This window comes from Rana temporaria, chromosome 4 (assembly GCF_905171775.1).
Source record: "Rana temporaria chromosome 4, aRanTem1.1, whole genome shotgun sequence".
In the NCBI taxonomy this organism is placed as follows: domain Eukaryota; kingdom Metazoa; phylum Chordata; class Amphibia; order Anura; family Ranidae; genus Rana; species Rana temporaria.
Window position 1 is genome coordinate 198,162,252 of NC_053492.1, and position 23,868 is coordinate 198,186,119.

The following is a 23,868-nucleotide window of genomic DNA, read 5'->3' on the forward strand; positions in this document are numbered from 1 at the left end:
GACTGTGAACTTTGCAAGTGCAGTTGTACTCATTTCCTCCTGAGCTTAGTAAATGCGGTAAAGGGGTGCTGATTTCCACCATCCTATCATGTGCAAAAATGCATTTTTTTTCCTTAGGCCTCGTACACACGACCGGTTTTCTCTGCAAAAACCATCAAGAAAACTGCTGGCAGAGGTTTCTTGCCGAGAAAACTGTTCGTGTGTACGAGGCTTTCAGGTTTCTCGTCGGGAAATCTGGCCAGAATCTCGACGAGAAAAATAGAGAACCTGCGCTCTATTTTCTCGTCGAGATTCTTCCCGATGAGAAAACCCGAGAGTGTGTATACTTGCCTGTCGCCGTGGAAACCCGCGCATGCTCGAAATGACTTTGACGCATGCGTGGTAGCTTCCACGGCATAGGTAGGGTGAAGCAAGTTGGCGGCGACGGCATCGAATGTGACGAGCGCGTGCTCGTTGTACGCAATGACGTCACTGCGTTCTTGCCTTTCAAGAGAACCGCGGTTCTTTTGAAAGGTCAGTGTGTGCACTCGGGTAGCAAGAGGTTCTTGCCAAGAATCTCGTTGGGAAAAACTACATTTTTTTCCTGACGAGATTCTTGCCCGTGTACGAGGCCTTACACCTGATTGGGTATTGTGTTTTATCATTTGTTTGAACGAGGTTTAACTCATCGCTGATCACTGCATTTAAATTTACTAAATGTAATTACAATTTCTTATAATGTAATCATTTTTCACCTACCATTATCACTGGTAATTTGTCCAGAAGCGCTAACTAGTTTCAATCAGTTCAGCAGCCACAAGTAATTTGGAGACTACATTATCAGATGTCTAAATTGCTGCGTTGCTGTTTCTATACACAAACATTTAGATGTGAATGCTAGAATTTCATTTTTAGTAATTACGTTTATATTTTAATGGTTTGATTATTTTGTATTCTTCTTATTCTTTTTAGGAATACTAGTAATAATATTTGGAATGCAAAGTTCACAGCGCGGTTTACATATATAGCAAATATCACAGTTGTTGGATTCTTAAATGATAAATTGGTGGATTATATTATTAGCAATGCCAATCAAAAAAGAAGTACACGTTCAACAGCTCTTTCAATATCTGACGCTACAAGTGGTGACAAGTGTAAGTGTTTACCTTCCTTTACTGTTTACTGAATCATTACTGTATCCTTTCCTTTGCTAAAAAGATCAATTTATAGAACAGCTAGGTTTGCTGTAGCCAACTAAAAAAATATGTAGATTGGTATGTGCTATTAACCAGGGGCAGAGTCCGTAAAAGTATATTGAGTAATTTGAGTCATACCTGGGCTGGAAAATACTTTAAAAATATATATATATATATTTGTTAAAGAAACTACAAATTCTATGGTGTTAGAATTAGAATTGGATAGTTACCGGTACATCATATACTACAATACAAAAAAGTGTTTGATTAAGAATGCAATTATTAAACTCCAAAATATCATGACCTTGCTGTTTACAATGTATCACTTTGATACAGTTGAATAAGTAATAATGCCTGTCATATTTTACGTATCTTATTCCCTGATGAATTGAGTTACTACACTGATGTATTTACAGTATATAAGCAATATATCTTATAGTGAACCTATGACCTGTTTTAATGTACTAATAGCATTTGTTTTGTTTTGTTTTTTCATTATTTTTATATGATTAAATGTTTGCCTGTTCTGAAATTTTAATTCTTTTGCTTTGAAGATAGTTATTATTACTTATTTTTTTATTGCAGCACTTGGTTAGGTTAAATGTAATACAACGAAACACTGCACATTAAACTGAAGACAAGTTTGTAAATAAAAACAGATTATACCAATAATGTACAAATTTAAACAAAAGAAATCAAGTGTTATACATCCAGTGCTCATGATCAAAAAAGTCCCCATAAAACAGGGGAAATAAAAAAATAAAAAAATCTATGATATTTATATTGCGCCTCTGCACGACAAATGTAAATGCAGGTGACAAATTGTAAACAGGTACATGAATCTGGAGCACGCAGTGCATGCGGGAGAGTACTGAGACTGCTGCTGAGCTTCCACCTGGCACTATACCAATAATATGATCAAAAAAGTAGCTCACCTACAAGGTATAATGTACAAATTTGAACAAAAAAAATATTAAGCGCTACACATCCAGTGCTCATGAATAAAAAAGTCCTCATAAAACAGTCAGGGGAATAAAAAAAACAAACATCTCTGATACTTATAATGTGCCTCTGCATGACAAATGTAAATGCAGGTGACAAATTCATGTACCTGTTGTAAACAGGTACATAAATGTGTCACCTGCATGATACATGAATATGCATGTAAACATACATAAATCTGGGGCATGCAGTGCATGTGGTAGAGTACTGAGAATGCAGCTGTCAGATAGCGCAGCACCAAAACGTTTTAAACCGGTGTGAGTAAAGCCTGATGGGAATTCACAGGTACGAGTTCAACATCAGGTTTGCTCCCCTTGTGATTGACAGCAGGCAGTGGGTTAATCCATAGCATTAGCCAGTAGACAGCCTGCTATTGGCATTAGAATCTGCCCACTGCCTGCTGTCAAGCACAAGTTGACAGCAGACCTGAATGAAAACTAGTGCCTGTGAATTTCCATCAGGCCCGCTTACTGTCAGTGCCAGTGCTCGTTAGGAGGCTGTTGGCTGTGAAGCTGGCAGTGTCCTTAACAGCCAGAGAGAATTAGGGAGGGAGAGGCTATCGGCAGCAAACATACCATACTACCTGCTACACAGCGCACAGAGACAGGCACTGTGCTTGTCTCTGTACGCCAACTTAGAGTTGGTCTTAATTACCTTCAGTATTATCAAGTGGAGTCAATTATTTTTGAATTTGGTGCAGTATTAGAGCTATTAAGAACTAACCGATTCTGATGCATGTGTCAGTAAAGCTACAGAAATGGGCAGCAGGGATTTTTGAATCTGGAGCAGGCCATTTTAAAAGGGTCTATACTGCCAGAAAACAGTGCCAATAGCTTTATTGAACTCTCCTAAGTGTGTTGTAAAGCCCATAAATCATTCCTACTATAAAATCACCATCACACCAATTAGTGAAAATCTCCTTTCAGCATACCACTGCCTCATGAAATATCATTCATCTTATAATACTACTGACCCCAAATTATAGGCAGATCTGTATGCACCTGATTACAGCCATTCACTTCTCCAAGGGTTTGTTCTCCTTTTCTCAAAATGCAACACTATGCTAAATACCTTGACTTTGTGTGAATTTTCCAGTTGTTTTACTTATTTTATTTTGACATTCAACTCATTCAATGTAAATGTTAATAATTCTTTGATTTTATTTTTTAAATGTATGTTAGGAAAGCATCACAAATCTGCTTAACCATCATAATAATTGTATTTTTTTGTCTTTTTTCTTAGTGAATGTAAGTGAGCTGGCACAGAATTTAATATGTGTGTCTGGCTTTGTATTGGATCTTACCACTTTACAATGTAATTCTAAGTGTAATTCATACTGTATGAATGATGGAACTTGTAATCTGATTGGAGGCAACGCTACCTGCATGTAAGTAAACATGCTCTTCTTATGATGTTTTCTAATCCTACAGAAATATCTTCCTATCTATACATCATATACCCCAAAATCACCAGCACCATAATCCCCACCTTACACACACAGTTTTATCCACATCTCATTTACCCATAAATCTCCAGCACCGTAATTCCTACCTTGTACACAGTTTTATTCACACTTTATATACCCAAGAGTCTTCAGCACCATAATTCCTACCTGACATAGCACAGGTATTTTTATATAGAGTTGGGCAAGCAACATCACCTGTTTGCGTGTTCAGCGAACAACCACATTTTCAGGGCACTCGATGGGATGTTTGCCCACCGAGCACACAGTGAATAGCTGTCAGTTATTAAAGCCTGGGCTGAGAAGCCGGCTGCCGCCTCCTTAACAACGAAGGATTTATCAGCTGTCAGCAGGCTTCCCCGCTGCAAGCTGAATGAAAATGAAAAACATTACCAGCGTGCCCCCCAATCCCTACCAGGCCCTTCCAGATTATGGCAACCCCCCTGCCTGCAGACCCCCACAACCACTGCACAGGGTTGTGGGGAAGAGGCCCTTTTCTCCATCAACATGGGGACATGGTGCTTTATGGTGGTAGGCTGCCCAAAAGCACCCCCCGTGTTAAGGGCATTTGGTCTGGTATGGTTCAGGAAGAGGGCCACTTGCTTGGCCACCCCCTTTCCTGGCCTGCGAGGCTGCATGTTCGGACAATGGCTTGGTATAGAATTTTTCCAAATTTTTCTATTGCTGACAAGGATTATTTGTTTTTTTCAAAATCTTGCAGCTGGGAAAATCTATTGAAAGGTCTTTTTTTTTTCTTTCTACCAGTCAGGTTTGCTGCAGCATGTTTTATACACGGTACAGATGCACCACTGAATTTTTATTTTTTCACTTTAAGCATCATTAATATCACGGTTCCTTTAAAAATTATCTTTCAAAAAAGTGTTTGCAGTGATACGTGTCCCCCAGGGCAGTTCCCAGGCCCCCATAACCTGTTTTTGTCCAGTAACTTGCATATAAGCCTTCAAAATGGGGACTTTTGATTTTTCAAGTTCGAGCCTCATAGACTTTAACCACTTAACGACCGCCGCACAATGATATACGTCGGCAGAATGGCACGGATGGGCAGATGGACGTACCGGTACGTCCTTTACATCTACCCAGCCGTGGGTCGTGGGTCCGAAGCTCCGGGGACCAGGGCCGCGAGACCCGCAGACCCGATCGCCGCTGGGGTCCCGCGATCGGTCCCCGGAACTGAAGAACGGGGAGAGCCACGTGTAAACACGGCTTCCCCGTGCTTTACTGCGGCGGCTGCATTGATCGTGTCATCCCCTTTATAGGGATACACAATCGATGACGTCACTCCTACAGCCACACCCCCCTACAGTTGTAAACACACACTAGGTGAAACATAACCCCTTCAGCGCCCCCTGTGGTTAACTCCCAAACTGCAACTGTCATTTCCACAATAAAGAATGCATTTGAAAAGCATTTTTTGCTGTGAAAATGACAATGGTCCCAAAAATGTGTCAAAATTGTGCGAAGTGTCCGCCATAATGTCGCAGTCACGAAAAAAATCGCTGATCGCCGCCATTAGTACTAAAAAAAAAAAAAGAATTATAAAAATGCAATAAAACTATCCCCTATTTTGTAAACTCTATAAATTTTGCGCAAACCAACCGATAAACGCTTATTGCGATTTTTTTTTACCAAAAATATGTAGAAGAATATGTATTGGCCTAAACTGAGGAAAAAAAATATTTTTTATATATTTTTGGGGGATATTTATTATAGCAAAAAGTAAAAAATATTGCATTTTTTTCAAAATTGTCGCTCTATTTTTGTTTATAGCACAAAAAATAAAAATCGCAGAGGCAATCAAATACCATCAAAAGAAAGCTCTATTTGTGGGAAGAAAAGGACACAAATTTTGTTTCGGTACAACATTGCATGACCGCGCAATTATCAGTTAAAGCAGCGCAGTGCCAAATTGTAAAAACACCTCTGGGCATTTAGCTGCATATTGGTCCGGGGCTTAAGTGGTTAATAGGTTCGGGTTTGAACTTTTTACATGTTAGGGAGTTCTGGTGTTCAGCCCAATTCTATTTGTTTATTTGAATCACAAACAAAGTCTTAACAGCACAAACATTTCCTACCCTAAAGGCATGAAAGTCTCTAGTATCTTTGTTCTGACTGATAAAAATAATTAATAGAGCCTTAGAAAGACAAACTATTCACCTATTATTTGGTATAATCAGTGTACATTTTCCAAACAAGAGGTTGTATGTTTAGCATTTAAATATTATCACTATAATAAAGTAGTTGTAAAGTCAGAAGGTTTTTTATCTTAATAAATTCAATGCATGCATAAAAAACCTTCTGTGTGCAGCAGCCCCTCTGTCAATCAAAGTCAGTGAGCCAATGAGGAGAGAGAGGGGGCGGGCCAAGCCACAGCTCTCTGTCTGAATGAACACACAGAGCAGCAGTTTGGCTCAGGTGCCCCCAAAGCAAACTGCTTGCTGTGGGGGCACTCGACAGGAGGGAGGGGCCAGTAGAGCCGGTGAGGGACACGAGAACATGATGATCTGGGCTGCTCTGTACAAAACCACTACACAGATTAGGTAAGTATAACACGTTTGTTATTTTTTTTTAAAACTGACTTTGGTATCACCAGTTGATGTCCTGTTACTTAAAATGTATTATCTTTTTTTATTTTAGTTGTAAACCATTCACTATTTATGCCACTTTTGGTGAACGATGTGAAAACCTCTCAATGAACCTTAATGCATTCTTTGGAATATTATTTGGAGCTTTGGCATTCCTCTTCCTGTTGATCATGGGCATAGTGTTGGGAATATACATCTATAGAAAGAGGAAAAGCAAGAATGATCATGACGATACAGACCAGTAAGTGGCAAATTTATTAGTGTCTGCCAATATGTTCTTGGATGCCATGTTTGTGCTTATATTAAAAGGAGTATTACTTAAAGTGGTTGTACACCCTGTACAACCACTTTTACCTACAGGTAAGCCCAGATTAAGGCTTACCTGTAGGTGCTGGAAATATCTCCTAAACCTCCATGTTTTAGGAGATATTTACGATAGAGCAGTGCGCTGTTGTCTACGGCGCAGGCGCACTTTAGAAACAGTAATCATGCCGTTTCTAAAGGGGTCATGCTGTGACTGGCGGCTCCCGTGCACATTCGTGGGAGTAACCTCACGTGACTCCAGCCAGTCACAGAGCCAGAGTTCGCGGCCCCGGAAGGAAGAGGGGTGACGATGGACGCTCTCTGCTAGTGGGGACAGCGGTGACATTGCAGGCTTTGGTTTCAGGTAAGTGACACATAATGGGCTACTATGCTATGCATAGTAGCCCATTATGCTTTACCTTTGCAGGGAAATAAAGAGGAAGTAAAAACCATCAGGGTTTACTTCCTCTTTAAGAAAGCATCATACAATGTATTAAAGGGTCACTAAAGGAACATTTTTTTTTAGCTAAATAGCTTCCTTTACCTTACTGCAGTACTGGTTTCATGTCCTTATTGTTCGTTTTTGCTTTGAAGTAGCTGTAATTCTGCTGTGATCTCCACACTTCCTGGTTGTCTGTTTCCTTATAACCATCATACTGGGAGATTTTCACGGTGGTCTAAGCTGTCATTACTGTGTGTCTAAAACTCCTCAGAACCAATCAGATTCATTTTAAAAACAAAACACTGCCCTGGATTTGTTTGTTTTTGTTCTGTGAGTCTTCCCGACTCACCTCTCACCCGGAACTTCATTTATGTCCTTTAAAATCGAAAGTGAAACTAGAGGCACATTATATGATAGATTAAATTCAATTTTTAATCAGCAATCAGTTAACTTTTATGTCTCTATACCCAATAAACAGTCATTTCAGCAAAAAAAAATTCCTTTAGTGACCCTTTAAGTTACATGAAAAAAGTTATTGCCACTATTAGCAGTATATACCGTACAGTAGCTGTGATATATGCAGCTGTGAAAAGCACACAATAATCACCATGCTTTGTGTTGGTTTTTCCCCTGTAAGGAGACAAGTATTATACAGTAGGTGTATAATAATTAAAATACTCTCATGGGAAATCTATTTCATGTAATTTCCATACATTAGACTTAACAAATCTGCCCATGTACGTCATATGTAAAAAGTGTTATACATAGGATTTAAAGGGTCAGACTACCCAAACAGCTAGTTTTTGTAGATACTAGAGCACAGGTGTCAAACACAAGGCCCTCCAGGCCATTTAATGTGGCCCTAGCACCTCTCCTGCAGCTGCAGGAGAGCTCCAGCCCTCCTCTGGTCCTCCTCCAGACCCCTACTTTCTGCTTTCAAGCAATGCATCCAGCTTCTTCCCAGCAGCAGCATAAGGAAAGGGGGTGCACTGTGATGTGAGGGAGAGTGGAGGACTCAACTTCTGATGGTGGGGTGGGTCTTGACATCTAATGTAAGGGGAGGAGATGCGCTGGACATCTAATCTTACAGATACAACCGGCCCTGTTTGAGAACAATCATAATGCTGATGCGCCCCACAATAAAATTTAATTTGACACCCCTGTGCTAGAGGTTTAAATTTATGTATTTGATGGCCCTAATAAGAGGCACCTTAAGAATGCACAGCTCCATATATTGCTTTAGCAAATCAACCTCATGTACCTTTGTATTCCATTATCACTGTTTCCTTTTTCTACTCTGGCAGTCTGTGTTTTCTATATTACATTATAGTGTTACAGTATTACATTTATATTCCTTCTGCCTTTATGCATGTCCTAGCAATAATATGAATAATTTGCATTTTTTTTTTCATTAAGGTTGTACCAAACACGATTTACCTGGAAACCACCAATCTTGCCATGTGAGTATATCTTTATTATTATTCAATGTATTTTTTTTTTAACATGTTTTGCTTTTAGCAACATATACCGTTTAGAAAGGTATGTAACATTTCTTTGCATTTAAACTTCTAGCTTTTCAAAGACTGGGAGATAAGGAGATCCCATCTTTGGACACAGATACGTCACCCGATTTGATTTCCTGGAAACCACACTTAGACAAAGTAGACAGTGCGGCAGAGGTATGTATCACTTTCTAAACACAGGACCCTGCAGTCCTTATATCTGGTATCCCATAGTACACAGAACATAGGAATGCAATTATTTTAGTAAATATAAACTGCTAAATATAGTAGTACAGTATATACTCAAATATAGGCCGACCCTAATATAAGCCGAGGCACCTAATTTTACCACAAAAAAATGGGAAAACGTATTGACTTGAGTATAAGCCTAGGGTTCGAAATGCAGCAGCTACTGTAAGTGAAAAAGAGGGTCAACAATGCTCATCTGCAGCCTTGATGTGCTCATTTGCAATCTCCATGTGCCCATTTGCAGCCTCACTGTGCCCATTTTAAGCTTCACTGTGTCTCACTATGCCCTTCTGCAGCCTCACTGTGTCCATTTGCAGCTTCACTGTGCCCATTTGCAGCCTCATTGTGGCTATTTGCATGCCTCAGCATCACTGTGCCCATCTGCATGCCTCACTGTTCCCATCTCCCTGCCTCACTGTGCCCATCTCCCTGTCTCATGTACCTGATCTCCCGGCGCTGTGCCATTTTCTGTCGGGATTTGAGCGAAATTTGAGTGCTGGTTCTCAAATTTTACAACAACAAAATCCGTTTGTAAATTCCCATCGTTTGTAGACAATTCCGACTCACAAAATTCCACACATACTCTGAATCAAGTACGAGACGGAAGCGCTCAGTCTGGTAAAACTAGCATTCGTAATGGAGATGGCACATTTTTCACTCTGTAACGGACTGAAAAGCACAAGGGTGACAAGCGCAAATTGTCTCTCACCTAACTTCTACTAACACGACCGGTATTGAACTTCCCTTTAATAGTGCCATCGTACGAGTTGTACGTGACCATGTTCTTAGCGATCGGAATTTCCGACAACATTTGTGCGACAGTGTGTATGCAAGACAAGTTTGAGCCAACATCCGTCGGAAACAAAAAATCCACAGTTTTGTTGTCGGAATGTCTACTCTCAGGCAAAGACATATAGGCATTAAAGTGGAGGTTCCCCCTAAAAAAAAATTCTAACAATACATTCAGAAGACTGATTACACTGCGGTATGCTGTTTTTTTTTTTTTATTTCGTACATACCTCGTTATAGCCGTTTCATCCCTCGGCTTCCGGGTATGATTCTTGCTGGACCTAGTTGATTGACGTTCCTCCGACCGGCGCATACTGAGCGTCACGACTTTCCGACAGAAGCCGAACGTCATTGCGCAGGCGCCGTATAGAGTCGGCTCTATACGGCACCTGCGTAGCGACGTTCGGCTTCTTTCGGAAAGTCGTGACGTCAAGTATGCGTCGGTCGGAGGAACATCAATCAACTAGGAACGCCCAGCCCCACAAGAATCATACCCGGAAGCCGAGGGATGAAATGGCGATATCGAGGTATGTACGAAAAAAAAAACAGCATACCCGCAGTGTAATCAGTCTTCTGAATGTATTGTTAGACATTTTTTTTAGGGGGAACCTCCACTTTAAGTATCATCCAATGGTAAAATCTGCAATCCTCCACTTTAAAGATATCACCTCCACCAGAACAAGATTTCACTAGCATCGATCAGCAGGTAATGGATGCCAATTCAGGGGTATAGTAAGGCATCCATTACCTGCTGATCAGTGCTAGTAAAATCTTGCCCTGGTGGAGGTGATCTCTTTAAAGTTGAGGATTGCCGATTTTGCCTATATGTCTTTGCCTGAGGGTAAGAGTTAGTGTGATAGGGTGTTGGTGACGGTTTTCAGAGATATTGTCATACAGCATAGAACACCACTTTGATTACTTATGAACTCTTTACTTTATCACTGACGTTATTTAGTTCAGCACTGCACCATTACCACACAATACTGTTTTATTGTTTCCAACAATACTGTGCTAGCTGCTGTATGTAGGATTTCTGTACTAACCCTAGCGCGGGGATATGTAATTAGCGGACCTCCAGCTGTTGCAGAACTACGATTCCCATGAGGCATAGCAAGACTCTGACAGCCAAAAGCATGACACCCAGAGTCAGAGGCATGATGGGACTTGTAGTTTTGCAACAGCTGGAGGTCCGCTAATTGCATATCTCTGCGGGCCTAGCGCAATAGCTTTGTGTTTTTGTTTCTATTTGTTTTTATTTCAAAAAATTTAAAACATACACAATTCACATTATATTACATTTGTGTTAAACGTGTACAAAAAATTCATCTTTAAATACACTCAACATGACTTAAATATACATAACAACATTAAAGACAACATTCTCGATTTGGGTCTATCTTACACCTTTTTTTTTCTTTCTCCCTCTCCTTTACCTTTATCCTCTTTCTTCTCTTATGCTTTCCCTCCATCTCCCTCAAAAAAAAAAAAACAAAAAAAAAAAAAGGGGGGGGGGAGGGAGGAGGAATTAAATACTACGTGTATCTTTATCCTCTTCTCCCTTTCGTGATACCTATCAAAATATCTTTATGTGTTTTACTTTATATTTGTTCCCAGTGACTAAATCCATTTATTTTTATTTTCTCTTCCTTTCCCTTCCTCTTAAGGGGGACAAATTAAATAACATTTCTCCCCTTCAAATCCACTTGTGCAAAAAAAAAAAAAAAAACCCACAACTCCCACTTCCCTTTTCCTGTTCAGTGTCAAATCATTATTTAATTCTTTATTAAATCTCTGTGAGAAAAAAAAAAAAAAAAGGGGGGGGGGGAGGAATTAAATACTACATGTATCTCTGTCCTCTTCTCCCTTTCTCCCTTTCGTGATACCTATCAAGATATCTTTATGTGTTTAACTTTATATTTATTCCCAGTGACTAAATCCATTTATTTTCATTTCCTCTTCCTTTCCCTTCCTCTTAGGGGGGAAAGTTTATTTCTCTCCTTCAAGTCCACTTGTGCAAAAAAAAAAAAAAAAGAAAAAAAAAAAAAAGGGGGGGGGGAGGAATTAAATACTACATGTATCTCTATCCTCTTCTCCCTTTCGTGATACCTATCAAGATATCTTTATGTGTTTAACTTTATATTTATTCCCAGTGACTAAATCCATTTATTTTCATTTCCTCTTCCTTTCCCTTCCTCTTCCTCTTTGTGTTTTTGAAAGCTTAATTAAACAAGTTGAAGTTAGAAGCTGCACCAAATAGCGGGTATTTTCTTGTGACTCAGCAGCTGTACAGAGCAGTGGTAAAGTGAATAAAATGTGCATATACGTAAAACAAACCAGCTAATCTGCCCTGCATGGCAAGAAAAAATGTTGTTATATCTTTTACATGATTAATATATAAAATGTATCAAATTTCTGATTTATTTTCTTTACTTCTTCCTAGATCAAGATTAAGCGACCTGAAATGAAACCTAATGAAAACTTGTATGGATAATCAGCTCAGGGAAAGCTGATACTCACGCTCATGTTTTAACCAGTTTCCTAAAACTGGTATGTCCAGAGAACAGACTGTCTAATAATTACAAAGTGTAATAAAATCTTTATGTAATTGAATCGCTATATGATGACAGGCTGAATGTCTAATGTATTAAATAAATGTTAAATTATTTATTAAATGATAAATGATAACTCAGCCCTAAAAGACCAATATGCTGCCTGATCTTATCGTGTTTTTATGTTATTGATGAAATCCCTAAGCTAAAACAGGATGAACTACAAGTATAAGCTTATTCTCCTATTCTACCTTGATTAAATATGCAGAGCAGTGTCTGTACCCATACCGGCTCTCACTACCTACGGTGTTCTATTGCAGAGAACTAAAGGAAAACTGAAAGTGTTACCTTTGGCATTCAATTGGATTCTGCTTTTCAACCCTACATGATATAATCCTAATTGAAACTTGAATGGTTGCTATTAGCAACCAACTTTCCTTACATCTACAGAAATACTCTAAAAGGTTTAAAATCTGTAACCATAATGAAGGGTAGTTTTATGGGAATAAGCTGCTATTATGTGCAATTGTGAATGGTTTGTACACAATGACAATATATTCCAACCATTTAGATTTTAAACTTGAATATATATGAAAGGGTTTTTCTCAATACTATATTGCACCGTTCTAGTCTTTGTATACTGTTAAAAGGCTAAAGAGTATATTTTTGTATCAGCCTTGTATAGCCTTTGATTGTGAAGCTATTTTTTATTCTCTAATGTATATAATGTATCAAACTATGTAATAAAGCATATGTTATGCAACGCGCCTGAGCTTCTAATATGATAAGGATTAGAACCAAAATGGATGATGGTGCAGCTCTTTCTATTTATATGCCTTACAGTTTTAATAAAAATTATTAATTTCACTTCTTTGGATTTCATTTTTCTTTGTTGGTTTATGGACGTAACCTAATTTTTACTTAACCAATTAAGCCCCGGACCATTTGGCTGGCCAAAGACAGCAGAGCACTTTTTGCGATTCGGCACTGTGTCGATTTAATTGACAATTGCGCGGTCGTGCGACGTGACTCCCAAACAAAATGAATGTCCTTTTTTTCCCATAAATAGAGCTTTCTGTTGGTGGTATTTGATCACCTCTACGGTTTTTATTTTTTGCGCTATAAACAAAAATAAAGCGACAATTTTGAAAAAAAATACATTTATTTTTTATTTTTTTGCTATAATAAATATCCCCAAAAAATATATATAATTTTTTTTCCCCTCAGTTTAGGCCAATACGTATTCTTCTACATATTTTTGGTAAAAAAAAAAACGCAATAAGAGTTTATTGATTGGTTTGCAAAAAAGTCATAACGTCTACAAAATAGGGGATAGTTTATGTCATTTTTCGTAATATTTTTTTTTACTAGTAATGGCGGCGATCAGCGACTTTTTTCATGATTGTGACATTACGGCGGACACATCGGACACTTTTGACGCCATTTTGGGACCATTGTCATTGATACAGCGATCAGTGCTATAAAAATGCACTGATTACTGTAAAAATTACACTGGCAGTGAAGGGGTTGACTAGTAGGGGGTGCTTCAGGGGTTAAGTGTGTCCTAGGGAGTGCTTGTATCTGTAGGGGGGATAGGCTATGTGTGTCACGACACTGATCACCTCTCCCAATTACAGGGAGCTGTGATTGTCCTGTCACTAGGAAGAATGGGGAAATGCTTGTTTACATCAGCATTTCCCCGGTCTTCCTCCCCGCGGACATCGAGTCCACGGGACCTGCGGTTAGACTCACGGAGCTCGCAGCGGATGGGGAACGTGCGTCCACAATGCCACATCTTAAAGGGGATGTACAGGTATGTCCATCTGCTCACTGGAGCCATTGTGTCAACGTATATACAGTAGTCGTGCACTGGTCCTTAAGTGGTTAACAAGAAATACCCTAAGAGCAGAAACATTTTGTTTTAAGGTGCAGAAGAATCAAAAGTATCAACATCAATATATCAAAAATATAAAAAAAATTACATAGACAATATAACATTTCTAAAAATAATCGGGCAAGAACAGCCCCATGGTCACAATACAAAATAATGGTTGCCTCTACATGTTTCACCACAAACGTGGCTTCTTCTGGAGCTTCTGTAGGGCCTTTTTAATACAATACCACCTTTAATAATGATTATGGTTCCAAATAATCCCTAAACCCCTCCAAGAGGTCCGATGGGAGATGTCTGTGCCAAAAACAGGAGGGAAGAACACACACCCTCCAGTTGAGCCTGTTATCTCAGAAAAGGGTACTTGACAAATTTTAATCAGTCAAAATCCTTATCCTTTTTCCGAGTGAAAGCTTGAGAAAGCAAAGGCAAATTTCAAAGAATTTGTGCAATCTAAGTACTTCCCTTCCTTTAAAGTGCCCCTATTCCTTGGTTCAGTGTCAATAAGACACCTATTAGATTGGGAAGATCAACATTAAAATTGATCTAATCCAAGGGAATAACCCTTTTTAAACGAGTATTAGGAGCTTCACTGATAACAGGGTAAAATGGCCACAACTAATGTTATTTTACTTTTTCACCTTTTATCTGTTATTTGCAGAGGAGGATTTTAACACACTATAGTACTCATCTAAACTAAGGCTGGAAACTACTATTTTGAAGATTGGTCCAAATTATCAGATAGCAATTTCACAATTAAGAGCCTAACTGTAGCCAATCTTTTTTTCCCCTAGTTTTGTACAGAGTGGAAAATTGTTTAACCCCCTATACGACACATATATGCGGCATCCAGGAGGGGAACTTTAACCCTGGGTGCTGAATATATGTGTTTTAAATTCAGTGCAAATGTTAGGCAGAACAAAAAAAACAAACAACAAAATGCATACTATTGTTTCTTTGCCCTACTACAAGTACAAAGAAAATATAACATACACATATGTGGTATCCCCACAATCTACAAAAATAGGAGAATTTATTTAACCCCTTAACGCCCGCCGCACGACTATTTACGTCCACAGAATGGCACGTACAGGCAGAAGGACGTATATATACGTCCTTGCCTTCTAGCGGGTGGGGGGTCCGATCGGGACCCCCTCCGCTGCGTGCGGCGGATTCCCTCGGGGAGCGATCTGGGACGACGGCGCGGCTATTCGTTTATAGCTGCTCCGTCGTGATCGCTCCCCGGAGCTGAAGAACGGGGAGAGCCGTATGTAAACACGGCTTCCCCGTGCTTCACTGTGGCGGCGTATCGATCGAGTGATCCTTTTTATAAGGGAGACTCGATCGATGACGTCAGTCCTACAGCCACACCCCCCTACAGTTGTAAACACACACTAAGTGAACACTAACTCCTACAGCGCCCCCTGTGGTTAACTCCCAAACTGCAACTGTCATTTTCACAATAAACAATGCAATTTAAATGCATTTTTTGCTGTGAAAATGACAATGGTCCCAAAAATGTGTCAAAATTGTCCGAAGTGTCCGCCATAATGTCGCAGTCACGAAAAAAATCGCTGATCGCCGCCAATAGTAGTAAAATAATTTTTTTATAAAAATGCAATAAAACTATCCCCTATTTTGTAAACGCTATAAATTTTGCGCAAACCATTCGATAAACGCTCATTGTGATTTTTTTTACCAAAAATAGGTAGAAGAATACGTATCGGCCTAAACTGAGGAAAAAAAATGTTTTATATATGTTTTTGGGGGATATTTATTATAGCAAAAAGTAAAAAATATTGCATTTTTTTTCAAAATTGTCGCTCTATTTTTGTTTATAGTGCAAAAAATAAAAACCGCAGAGATGATCAAATACCACCAAAAGAAAGCTCTATTTGTGGGGAAAAAAGGACGCCAATTTTGTTTGGGAGCCACGTCGCACGACCGCGCAATTGTCTGTTAAAACGACGCAGTGCCGAATCGCAAAACCTGGCCTGGGCATTTAGCTGCAAAATGGTCCGGGGCTTAAGTGGTTAATAAAGGAATTGTCAAAAACTGCCTGTTGTGGTTTTTACTTTACAATGTATGTCGCTCACCTACCACCAAACTATCAAAAAGTTAAACCTTCAGACAAATGCCCAAACAGCCAAACTTTGCTCAGAGATGTGTTCAGACCAAATATTAAAGCGGTGGTTCACCCTGCAGAACAACATTTCAGCATTAAATTCGGCATTGTAGCGCGAGCTACAGTATGCCGGTCTTAATTTTTTTATCCCTGTACTCACTGTTATATCGTACATAGTAGATTCTGACTGCCCGCGGGGAATGGGCGTTCCTTTCAAGAGGGAGGGTGATTGACAGCCGGCTCTGGCACGTCACGCTCCCCGAAGACAGCCGGAGTAGGTCTCGGCTCTTCACGGCGCCTGCGCACAGACTATGCGCAGGCGCCGTGAAGAGCCAAGCCTATTTCGGCTATTTCCGGAGAAGCGTGACGCGCCAGAGCCGGCCGTCAATCACCTTCTGTCTGGATTGGAACGCCCATTCCCCGTGGGCAGTCGGAATCTACTATGTACGATATAACAGTGAGTACGGCGATAAAAAATTTTTTTTTTTTTTTATAGGGTGAACCCCCGCTTTAAGCTCATCCCTATTCATTATGCTCACTTTTCAGAAATGTCCTATTAGTTTTTATTATGTCTGCAGGGCAGAAGGTGAAGAAGTTGAAGGTTTATGTCCCCTACATATTACCATTCCCAAATTTTTCAATGGACTTGGTGACAAAAAGCAAATATAAAAATGTTTCCACTCTCCCTAAAGCCCCTAAAGCCCCTCAAGCTGCTGTATAAATATCTAAATGATATTACAAAACATTATATGCAACATTTAACAAATAATCTATACAAATAAAAGGAGAACATTACATTGATACATCAATGCATCAATACTTAATAACTACAGTACCTTGACACTACATATTGATCACTGACTGCCCTGCACTACATACTGCTCACAGACTGCCCTGCACTACATACTGCTCACAGATTGCCCTGACAAATCATACTGCTTACTGACTGCCCCAGGGTCATATTTAATATTTATTGGACCCTAGTCAAACATTTCTTTGGGCTCCATCCACAACTGCCTGCATACCATGGACTGGAGAGGTGAGGAGACCCACCAACAGACAGAAAGCTCCTAGAACTTGTTATTAACAATGAGCAGAACAGAGAACACCTCTTCAGCCGCCCCCCAGCTCAACCTTTGTGGGGGGAGTCCTTCAATGCAAGTTGATCAGCCAGTCGTCAGCATCCGCTGGGTTGTCAAAGAACCAGATTGCTTCGTCATACTGAACCTGCAGGCAGCTAGGGTAGAGCATGCTGTATTTTATGTTCTTATCTCAGAGCGTCTACGACCATCATTGAAGGCTTTTCTCTTCCGCTGCAAGTCAGCCGAAAAGTCAGGGAAGTGAAGAACGGAGGCATTTCCATATTTGAGTGTGGGATGTTTGCCGGCTTCAGAGAGAATCCTGTCCCTGTCCCGGTAGTTAAGGAAGCGGACCATAAAAGGCCTAGGTAGGCACAGCCCATGGGTACCCGATAGGCCCTTTCAACCACGTAGGTGGGTGGGGCATCCGTAAGGCATAGAAGATTAAAGAACTCCTCTGCAAATTCAGACGGGTGATCGTTTTTCTCAGGCAGCCCCAGAACTCTGATATTGTTGCGCCTGAGCTGGTTTTCAACATCATCAGTCTTTGCGACAAGGGACTGTGATGTGCGCTGGAGGTGGCATGGGTGGCTGTAAGATCAATGGAGGTGGCATGGGTGGCTGTAAGAGGTTCGGGGGCTGATATTCTAGACTCAGCTTCAGCCATTCCACCCCTTATTTTGTCGAGGTCATTCCTTATAAGAAACAAGTGAAAATATTTGCGCTGTAAAAATGATATACACAATGGGTATAGATATGCATGCATATACAAACATACGCACATATATGCATATAGTGGGTGGGAAAACCAAACGTGAAAGTGACAATAAAATGATAATAAGTGACAGTGTTGAACAGTCCCTGTTAGGGGAAAACGCAAAAGGTCCAGGAAAACAAAAGTCCATCCATATAAAAGGTATAGTTAATCAACACCTGATCCAATCAATGAAGTGATGTAAACTTGTAAGATAGTTCAAAAGAGAGAAGCCTCATATCCGAAAATTGGTGAAAGTAGAAGATAAGCCGTAACCAAGATCTCACATAGACACCTCTGGTGGTCCCAGTAGCTCACCTCAGATCTGTCAGGTCAGACTAGATTAGCCAAATCCTAATGGATGTGGTCCAGGACTGGATAGCAGATACGGATCTCCGTATGATGTGATGCATGTAAAACATAAAAGGGCATATACCAAATGGTGTGATAACGTAACAAAACGGGGGGGGGAGCCTCGATCCTAGCCAGTGGAGATGCACTCACATTTAGATAATAACCTAGGGCCTATCTCCACGAGCGCCAAGCTCGTCAGTCCCTGCTTCCTTTCCTTCTCTAGTCCTCCAATGTGTCAGGCTAGGAGTCCTATGTCCAAGAACGGCTCACAGCTGGCTCCTGGAGTCTGATTAGTCAAGTCCTGTTGCATATGTATGTGGGTCAGAATTGAAGAGAAAGATCTGTTCTTGGGCAGCCACGGAGGACTTTGCTTTGTCTTTTAGAACCAATATAGAAATATGGCCAGTGAAACGTTGTCACCTCAAGCTCTGAAATCCCAAATGTCATTTGGGATTTCAGAGCGTCTACATCGCTTCATTGATTGGATCAAGTGTTGATGAACTATACCTTTTATATGGCTGGACTTTTGTTTTCCTGGACCTTTTGCGTTTTCCCCTAACAGGGACTGTTCAACACTGTCACTTATTATCATTTTATTGTCACTTTCACGTTTGGTTTTCCCACCCACTATATGCATATATGTGCGTATGTTTGTATATGCATGCATATCTATACCCATTGTGTATATCATTTTTACAGCGCAAATATTTTCACTTGTTTTATATATCACTCCTTGTCTATTGAGGTAGACCTTTCTTATATTTGCAGCAGTATCCCTGCCAGTTTTCCCTTTCCCTTGTTCCCCTCACCCCAGACAGCGCAGGAGTTCACTTTACTTATTTATTCATTCCTTATAAGATTACACTCCTCAGCAAGATGGTCGATGCGCACCAGCAGTGAGGTCCTACTCTGCTCAATCGCAGCAAGGATCATGATTGTACTATCAGGAGGTAGTGGGGCTGATTCTTCCACCACTGGAGACCCCCAGCACCCATCTCCAATTCTGCCAACAAGACCCACCTGGTGGACCCCCTCCTACACCCCTTGAGACTTGGAAGCAACATGCAGGGTGGAGATGAACAGACAGTTATGAGCTTTGTATGCGATCAGCCTATGCACTGCTAACTAAACATGAAACTTTGTTGAAAGAGATAAATTTAGCATTTGCATTTGAAAACCTAATTGACTGTGAAGCCTGGTATGTGTATACTCCTGTCTGCACCTGTGTGATCCTCTAATAGGGAATACATATAAGGGATCAAATAGATTAATGAACCGTGTGCAGTAAGCATAACGCTTATATATGCTATACATGTAATTCAATCATGCTATGGTAATGGACTAGGAAACCCTGTTGAAACCCTGTTGAATGTGAAAAATCATCTTTATCTGCAATACCCTGCTGGCTGTGAAAATCTTATTTGTGCCTCTTTTCATTTGCTCTGCGATTCCCTAAATAGGAGAGGTGAGCAAACTGATGAACGGACTGTGAGCAGGTGGTATTATTTTTGCATGGGCGTTGTAAGAAATCTGTCCATGTCATGGTAAGCAGACTGTGAAACTCTGTACTTGCACTTTGTAAACCTGGTTAAATGTGAAAATCCAGTATACATATCCTTCTGCCTGCCCCAGTGTGATCCCCTAGTGGAAGCACCTATAGGGGAACAGGCAAATGGACTGTGAATAGCAAGAACTATTTTTATATAAGTTATGCTCACAATTTGCTGATGAGTTAGTAGTTGATGGTGAAATCCTGTTCAATGTGAAAATCTTTCACCCTGAACTTACTTTCGCAAACCCTGCTAACGGTAAAAAACATGTATGTACACCCTGTTTTCTATTACAGTGCAACCCCCAGATAGGAAATACCCATAAGGTGAGCAAACAGACTGTAAGCAGCAAGTAAACATCCCCAAACATAATTGCACGTACTTACTCTGCCTATGCACAGGTGATTGAATGTGAAACTTTGTTAAATGGGAAAACCCTGCACCTGCCTATGGCCCGGTAATTGACGGCAAAATCCTGTTAAATGTGAAAACCTTGCATTTGCCTGTGCAAACTTTACTGACTGTGAAAATTTTGCATGCACATCCGCGTGTCTGTCCCAGTGTACCCCCTATTACAAATACCTATAAGGGAGAGGCGAGTAAACAGATAAATGGACTCTGTGAGTAATAAGTATTATCTTTGTATACGCACTACATGAAATCTGTTGATGCACGGGAAATTGACTGTGAAACTTTGTTGAATGGGAAATCTTGCAGGCGCATTGGCAAACCCTGTTGACTGTGAAAACACTGCATCTGTCTTCTTTCTTATCTATTTAATCACTAGAATGAGAAGCAGAACTACAAAAGGAACCAAGCCTAAAACCCCAAGGGAAAGTTTGAACACCAGTATGATCCAAAAATATTTAACAAAAGAGGAAAATCCAAAAAGCCCTGTTCCTGAAAAACAACAAGCGACTAAAGAAAAGAAAAAAAGAGTCTGCGAAAAAAGAGAAATACAGGAAAAAAATAAAGCAGACGCCAGGATAGACAGCAAAGCAGGTACAGGAGCGCAAATACCTATGCCCAATTGACAACCAAATCAGAAATAATAGAGATGTTTGAAAAATTCGAAAAAAGATTAGAAAATTATTTTAAGACAGAAATCGCAACAATGCAATCAGACTTGGGCCATCTGCTAAAAAGGGTAGAGGAACTGAAGGACCAGAATCAAAAGCAAGCCTCAGAAATACAAGCATCAAAAACACAAGTTAAAACTCTGCAAACCAGTCAGAGGGAAACATTATACAGAAAAGAAAAACAAGAAAACTAAAGCAGACGCCAGAATCTAAGGATAAGAGCGCTTTCAGAAGAGAGAGGTGAAGAGTTGAAAAAAACTATGAAGGAAATATTTAACCCTCTACTGGACAAAGTAGAGGGTTAAAAACTTAGACCCCATAAAGAATAATCATGAACTTAGAAATAGATTACATCTATATGAAAATAGGATTCCCCCTGGGGAACCAGTCACTATGTCTATGTGAGACGTAACGTGCGTCGGAAAGGTTGAAACGCTGACGTCATCGCAAGCGGACGGGTGCTCGAATGCCGGCCGGTATTTCTACAACGAACGCACTTTGTATTTTATGAATGCTTCCTTGTTTTATTCCTAAATTGTAAGGTTTTTTTTTTTTTTTTCGGGAGCAGTGATTTTAATAATGCTTAAAGTGAAACAATAAAAGTGAAATATTCCTTTAAATTTTGTTACTGTGCTTAGAACTGTCCCTGCACAAAGTGTCACCTGCAAGTCACTGGGAAAGCCTGGGTTTTCCCTTGCGTCACAGGGGGATGGGGTCACGTGACGGGTGGCCCTTCCCTCACCTATATAAGAGCTGTCACTAGCTCCCGCCGCATCATTCCCAGAGTGCCTCCGGTGGAGACAGGTGATGCACTGCAGACATCTCATCGCTGGATCCTGGACCTGGATGAAGAGATCTTCTCATCGCTGGACCCCGGGGAGGAGATCACCCATTGCAGGATACTGACAGCGTTGGAGAGGAGACCGAGAGTGGCTTACCACCGCTGGAATCTTTTTTTTTTTTTTTTTTTAATAAAGGACTTTCCCAATGGTGTCTGTGTTTTTTTTTTACAATTTGTTACACTTTCTTTGTGAAATGGTAGGGGTTACCAATGCACATAGGGGGGCTGGGATCTGGGGGTCCCCTTTGTTAAAGGGGTCTTCCAGATTCCGATAAGCCCCCGCCCGCAGACCCCCACAACCACCGGGCAAGGGTTGTGAGGATGAAGCCCTTGTCCCCATCAACATGGGGACATGGTGCTTTGAGGGGTCACAGACCCCCAAAGAATCCTCCCCATGTTGAGGGCATGTGGCCTGGTATGGTTCAGGGGGGGCGCTCTCTCGTCCCCCCTCTTTTCCTGTTGCCTGCCAGGTTGCGTGCTCGGATAAAGGGTCTGGTATGGATTTTCGGGGGAAACTCCACATCATTTTTTTTTAAATTTGGGGGGAACCCCACGTAATTTTTTTTTAAAATTTGGGGTGGAGTTCCCCTTAATATCCATACCAGACCTGAAGGGCCCGGTAATTGAATTTGGGGGGGACCCCCGCACATTTTTTTTTTTTTATCAATGACTTTTCTCCGGATTGCCGGGAGCCGACAATTCATTATAGCCGCGAGTGGTTTTAAATTACTTATTTTCCTTTAGAAATGACACTTTGTGCAGGGACAGTTCTAACCACGGCAAACAAGCGCTGCTTTACATGCATACTATACACACCCCCTAGGTTCGAAATTTAAAGTAATATTTCACTTTCATTGTTTCACTTTAAGCATTATTAAAATCACTGCTCCTGAAAAAAATGCAGTTTAAAAAAAAAAATTGCATTGATACATTTCCCATGGAGCAGGACCCAGGTCCCCAAACACTTTTTGTGACAATAACTTGCATATTAGCCTTTAAAATTAACACTTTAGATTTCTCCCATAGACTTTTACAGGGTGTTCAGCGGCTTTTCGAATTTGCCGCGAACACACAAAATAGTTCGCAGTTCGGCGAACAGGCAATGTTCGAGTCGAACATGAGTTTGACTTGAACTCGAAGCTCATCCCTACACTTGAGTACTAGAAGTGCATCCAGTCCTCAGTACTTGTCTGAGCCGGAGGAGTGTGACTGACATCTGCAGCTAGCATTATACAGGCGGTTTATCAGCTTGCCTCTGGTAAGCATAAAATTCTTATGGTGGTGGATCACGAGTGTTCTGTGGTGAATTCAATATATCTGCTGGCACCCTCAAGTGTGTGATTTATTTCACATTTAGGATCCTATTGGACTTTTCTCCTAAGAACTTTTGCTTATATGGTTCATTCCATTTAATAACTTTTTATTCACACCAGCGATGGATTGTGGGATTGGCTAATTTCTAATTACTCAATTATTGTTGGTTTTTATGAATTTAGTCACTGTAATGTAGCGCAGCTTTTCTATCTTTTTATATATTTTTATGAGATTAAAGAGGCCTTATTGTCATCAATTACCATTATAGCAAAAGAAGGTAAAGATAGTACTAAGTGTTCAAATTATAGACCTATATCATTGTTAAACACGGACACAAAATTGTTTGCGAAAATATTAGCAAGAAGGATGAAAGATTTAATGACGGAGCTGGTCCATCCTGATTAAGTGGGCTTTGTACCAGGGAGAGAGGGGAGGGACAATGGGGTAAGAACACTTTTGTTACTTCAAAAAATAAGAGAAGGGAGAGTCCCCAGTCTACTCCTGTTGATAGATGCCGAAAAGTCATTTGACAGGGTAAACTGGGGATTCATGATGAGCACTCTAGAGAGCATGGGGATAGGCCCAAGGATGATGCAGTGGATACAAACATTATACAAAGGTCCTACAGTCAGGGTTAAAGTAAATTGAACATTGTCACCCCCCTTTAAGATAAATAACGTGACGAGACAGGGATGCCCCCTGTCTCCGCTCTTGTTCGTGCTTGCGCAGGAACCTCTTCTGGCAACAGTGCGGGGAGATGCGGACATAGGGGGCTTCAAAGTCGAAGAAGAAGAGCATAAATTAG

The 23,868-nt window shown here is 40.5% G+C and overlaps 1 protein-coding gene across 21 annotated transcripts in view; it reads left to right on the forward strand.

Moving 5' to 3' along the window:
* Positions 1-12,943, forward strand: part of LOC120936883 (mucin-4-like) — a 162,004-nt gene extending 149,061 nt beyond the window's left edge. For all 21 annotated transcript variants that reach the window (XM_040349644.1, XM_040349628.1, XM_040349631.1 and 18 more), the window contains 6 exons: positions 952-1,133; positions 3,420-3,564; positions 6,295-6,483; positions 8,404-8,447; positions 8,560-8,666; positions 11,968-12,943. In XM_040349644.1, coding sequence (XP_040205578.1) covers positions 952-1,133; positions 3,420-3,564; positions 6,295-6,483; positions 8,404-8,447; positions 8,560-8,666; positions 11,968-12,018 — 718 coding nt within the window. In that variant the 3' untranslated portion in view covers positions 12,019-12,943. The remainder of the gene's footprint in view (positions 1-951; positions 1,134-3,419; positions 3,565-6,294; positions 6,484-8,403; positions 8,448-8,559; positions 8,667-11,967) is intronic.
* The last annotated feature ends 10,925 nt before the right edge of the window (positions 12,944-23,868 follow it).